Here is a 5000-nt window from a genome sequence, read left to right on the forward strand (position 1 = left end):
CAAGCAGGATAAAAAATAAAAATAAAATATAAAAAAATAAACAAAAAAAATCACAGATTCCGCCCACGAATAAAAATCCTTCAAAAAGACAAAAACAAAAGAAATAAAAAATAAAAGAAATAAAAAAAATCACAGATTCCGCCCATTGAATAAGAATCCTTCACAGAAAGACAAAAACAAAAGAAATTGACCCCACCGACACGAAACTTACTTTCAAGACATCAGACTGATTGTCGAGCTCGAGTGGGAGTCGAACGGGGCTGTAGCATATCTTGCTCGGATGGTCCGGAATGACCGAAGTGGCGTCTTTGCGTCCCATCGTGCCGAATCTTGTCTAAGGAATCCTTCGAATTTTGTCTAAGGAGTCCTTCGAATTTTGTCTAAGGAGTCCTTCGAGCTGAGAGAACCAAAGCGCCGAATTTTGTCCAAGGAGTCCTTAGAACTGGGAGAACGAACCAAAGCGCCGAATTTTGTCTAAGGAGTCCTTCGAATTTTGTCTAAGGAGTCCTTCGAACTGAGAGAACGAACCAAAGCGCCGAATTTTGTCTGAGGAGTCCTTCGACCTGAGAGAACGAACCAAAGCGCCGAATTCTGTGTAAGAAGTCCCTCGAACTGAGAGAACGAACCAAAGCGCCGAATTTTGTCTGAGGAGTCCTTCGACCTGAGAGAACCAAGGCGCGCGCGCGTGTGTATTCCTTCCCGAGAGCTTTCGTCACTGGCACTTCCTTCCTGCCGGTTCTACGCGGGTCCTAGTGGACACGAGTTCGCACTCACAAGAAATGGGTCCTTTATCATGCCCTGAGTCAGGCCTCTAGATAGGGAGGACGCGGGTTAGGATTCCTAGGATGAGCGTGCGTATATCCCCCGCCTTCGATGAGGGACCCGAAGTGCCAACGAGTGCCCCTTACTCCCTGAAGGAAAAGGGGATCTGAATATAACCCCTATGGCACTTCACAAGAGACACTGGGCCGGTGGCAACGACACTCGCAAGAACTACACTGAGATGGCATGTGCTTAGCAGCCACTACTAGCCCCCCTTCGCCAACCCCCTCCCTCCCTCCCTCCCTCCCTCCCCCTACCCCCCGTGCCTCACACACACATGGGTACACCCCCTTCTTACCCCCCCCCACACCCTCCTCGTCTCCCCTCACGCCCCTCCCCTACCCCTACCCCTCCCCTCTCTAAACACTCGCCCCCATTCGAGAACATTCCTGCCTCCAGCGCCCGTCTTCATCAAGGCAAAGGTCGTCTAATTGTGCCAATCGGACAGCGAGGAAAGAGGGAGGGAGGAAGGGCTCGAGGAAGAAGGGAGAGAAAGGGAGAATAGAAGTTATATAGCGGGAGAGGATGAAGAATAGTGATAGAGTTGGCATGCGGTTTGGTTGGCGGCGAGGTCGCGCGCGCGCATACATACACACGCACACACACACACACTCACACACACACAAGCCACACACACGTTCCCGGGGGTTGCGGTTGCGGCAGTGGCTGCGGTAGTGGAGGCTGCGGCTGCGGCTGCGGCGGCTGCGGCGGAGACCTGGCAACTCTTCGCCCTTGGTTCTCCCTCGCCGACCAAGGCTGGGAATCGGCGAGAATTTCTTCAAGAATTCTTTGTTCTTAATGAGATAAAAAGCAAAAAAAAAGAAAAAAAAAAGAAAGTGCACTGCCTGCTGCGATTCTTGGGACTGTTTTTGTTGTTGTTGTTGAGGAAGAGGGATTCTTGTACTTGTTCGTTTTTATGTTTTTGTTTTTTTTTCCTTCTTTTTGTTTTTTGTTTTTTCATTCTTTTTGTTTTTTGTTTTTTCCTTTTTTTCTTTTCTTTCCCGAGGCACTTCGTCCGTAATTGCAATAGAGGAATAATTGAGTATTGAGTGATTGCCCCCCTCCTACACCTCCTCCAGCCCCCCCCCCCTCCGTCATCAAAATTCACCCACCAGAAAGAAAAAAAAAAAAAAAGAGAAGAGAGAGACATCCACATACCTCCTACCTCTCCCTCTCCCCCTCCCCCCCCATAAGACACTCCTGCCCCCCTCCCCCCTCCCCCCTTCTACCCTCCTGACTGTGACAGACCTCTCCCCTCCTCCCCCCCTTCTACCCCTCCCTACCCCCCTCTATACCCCTAAGCGACGAGCAGAGGGTTGGGTAGGGGGGGAAGGGGGTAGGGGGGGGGGCGGAGACATGTGACTTTCCCTGCTATTTCATAATAATTCAGGTGCGACTGAAGGTGTTCAAAGACCTATTCGCAATCCTCTGACTTAATTTTAGACGTGTTAGGTATGACTGTTTTAGTGTTATTATTATTATTTGTTTCTTTGCTTTACAAGTCGTTTGTTTGTCTATTTGTTTAATCGGGGTAACCATTTCGGATTTACATTTTTCTCTCTCTCTCTCTTTCTTTTCTCTCTCTCTCTCTCTTTCTCTCTCTCTCTCTCTCTCTCTCCCTCCCTCCCTCTCTCTATTTATGCCTGTATATTTACCAATCTTTCTTTACTTAAGTGCATAATGCCTTTCCTTCCCACTTCCTCATGTCTCTACCTTCTTTTCCTTGTTCTATGGGAACTCGACCACCTGATAAAATAAAAAGGAAAAACCTTACTTATTCTCTGCTAGTCTGGAAGGCTTGGGACTATATTTCATATGAGATTATATCGTAGAAGTAATTACAAGTATATCATCTTGAAATTACACTCAGTACGCTGTCACGTGAATGTAATATATATTCTTGTATTTTTTTTTTTTTTTTCAGATGAACTAATTATCTTTTTCTTCTTTTTTTACCTTTTTCTTTTCATTTTTTTCCTCTGTCTATTGAAGTAATTTCGCTCTATTTCGTAAAAAAGCGTCAGATCTTTCGTCGACTTCTATACATTTTCAAAAAATTAATCGTAACAGAAATATTTAAATATTTATCCGACGAAATAAATTCCATCTACTTTCGCTTCGTCACAGAATCGAAATTCATTGCTCTAATTTCTCTCGTCTTTACAAAATACGTCTCTGCAATCGCGTTAGTTGCAAAGCTTTCCGGATCACAGCATGTATCTCACAACAAAGTCATGCCACACAGAATAAAAACAAAAAACAAAAAACAAAAAATCCACTTATAAACTTTACATTCTCCTTTAAGCCCGTATCCCTCGAAGTGTCAGAAGCTCTTCTTCCTCCTCCACTTTAATTAATCATCCCATGAATAGCACGATAACGATAACTTCCACCTTCCTACCTTTCCACCACCACCTCCACCTCCACCACCTCCACCACCTCCACCTTTCCACCCACACACGGCTTACAAGTATAAGAGATGTTTTGTACAGCTGTGGATGGTTTTGGCGCCATACCAACTCTGCGACCAAGGAGTTCCTAGTCTTGAGGGGAATCTAGCGTATACAGAAATATCATTCAGTGTGGACTGTGATAGACAATCCTGATAGATATTATTCTTTTTTTTTCTAGAGTTAAAATCACGTGTTGGAAAGGGCATGCTGTCATCTCCTGAGAACTCCTTATTGTTATCGATAGGTTGTTTCGTTTGCGTTCTTTTCTTCCTCTGCCCTCTTCTTCTTTCTCTTCTTATTCTTTTCTTTCTTCTTCGGCTTTTCTTTTCTTTTATTTCTTCTTTTTCTTCCTCTTCATCTCCTTCTTCTTTTCCATTATCTCTTCCTTATTCCTCTACATCTCCTTCTTCTCCATCATCATCTTCACCACCACCACCATCATCATCTTCTCATTCTTCTTCATAATCATCTCATTATCATCATCATCACCACCATCACGTTATCATCATTATTACATTTCTTCTTCTTCCTCTTTATCTCCACATTCTCTATCTGCATCATCATCATCCTCTTCCTCCTCCTCTTTCTTATCACCTCCATCATCATCACTCCAAAAACACGTCTCCCGATGGGGGTCTTTTCCCGCCCACGTGAACCATGAACCGAATCGGGTGGTCCCTTAAAATTATCAACAAGATCGTCAAGGCCTATCGCTATTCTTGACTGTCTATAAGGACATTGAGCATGTTTGAGCCCAGTGGGGTCTGCTTGTGCTTGAACTTCTGTTTTTTATTTTTATTTTTGATTTATTTATTTTTTATAACTTATTTATTTTTTATAATTAATAGATAGGTGATTGGGTAATTAACTGATGTGCAGGGAGATGATGTTTGTACGTCTGGTGATTACTCTTTTAATCACCTATCTATCGATTATACAGACAGTAGGTAGACATATAGACGACATATATATATATATATATATATATATATATATATATATATATATATATATAGAGAGAGAGAGAGAGAGAGAGAGAGAGAGAGAGAGAGAGAGAGAGAGAGATATGCACTAGATATAAATACATTTGTATTATTATCATTATTTGCCTGTGTTTCTATAAATGCAGGTTTGGGAGAAGAGAGTGCGTTGTGGCAATCATTTCCCTTTGGCTACCTTTTGTGCTTTATATATATATATATATATATATATATATATATATATATATATATATATATATATATATATATATAGAGAGAGAGAGAGAGAGAGAGAGAGAGAGAGAGAGAGAGACAGAGACAGAGAAAGAGAGATAGAGAGAGACAGAGAGACATACACACACAGAAACAAAACAAAAAAAGGAAGGACGAATAAAAGGAGGAACAGACATCCAGACAGAGACTAAGACACAGAAAAAAACAACACAACAACGTATATATATATATAGCTTCGCATACATAATTGTCCGACACAAGGAGACAGATGAGAGGCACAGATTCAAACAAGAAGATAAATGAGAGGAGTGTGGCAATCTCCGAAACCAAAAAGGGCGACGAAAGAAACACAGCCTGATATACCGATCATTAACTCTCTGCAGACACACGCCCGTACACACACACGCCCATAAACACACTCGATATATGTGCATCCGCGGGGAGAACGTAAAACCAGAGGCGATGTAAGCAGGTCCACCCACCTCCACCCACCTTCATCATCCTCCACCCA

General features: G+C 43.0%; 1 protein-coding gene across 4 annotated transcripts in view; it reads right to left on the minus strand.

Moving 5' to 3' along the window:
* The window catches only part of LOC122246898 (long-chain-fatty-acid--CoA ligase 1), an 82939-nt gene that overhangs the window by 49694 nt on the left and 28245 nt on the right, over nt 1-5000 (minus strand). The window contains exons 1-2 of one of the 4 annotated variants that reach the window (XM_086542838.1): nt 465-563; nt 212-370 (exon numbers count right to left, since the gene is read on the minus strand). The exons of 2 other annotated variants lie outside the window; for them this stretch is intronic. In XM_086542838.1, coding sequence (XP_086398964.1) covers nt 212-319 — 108 coding nt within the window. In that variant the 5' untranslated portion in view covers nt 320-370; nt 465-563. Of the gene's footprint in view, nt 1-211; nt 1006-5000 lie in introns of those variants that run through there. One more of the 4 variants, XM_086542837.1, reaches the window with a different exon arrangement.

Source organism: Penaeus japonicus, unplaced genomic scaffold (genome assembly GCF_977035675.1).
Source record: "Penaeus japonicus unplaced genomic scaffold, GWHDUDI00000001_assembly GWHDUDI00000012, whole genome shotgun sequence".
In the NCBI taxonomy this organism is placed as follows: domain Eukaryota; kingdom Metazoa; phylum Arthropoda; class Malacostraca; order Decapoda; family Penaeidae; genus Penaeus; species Penaeus japonicus.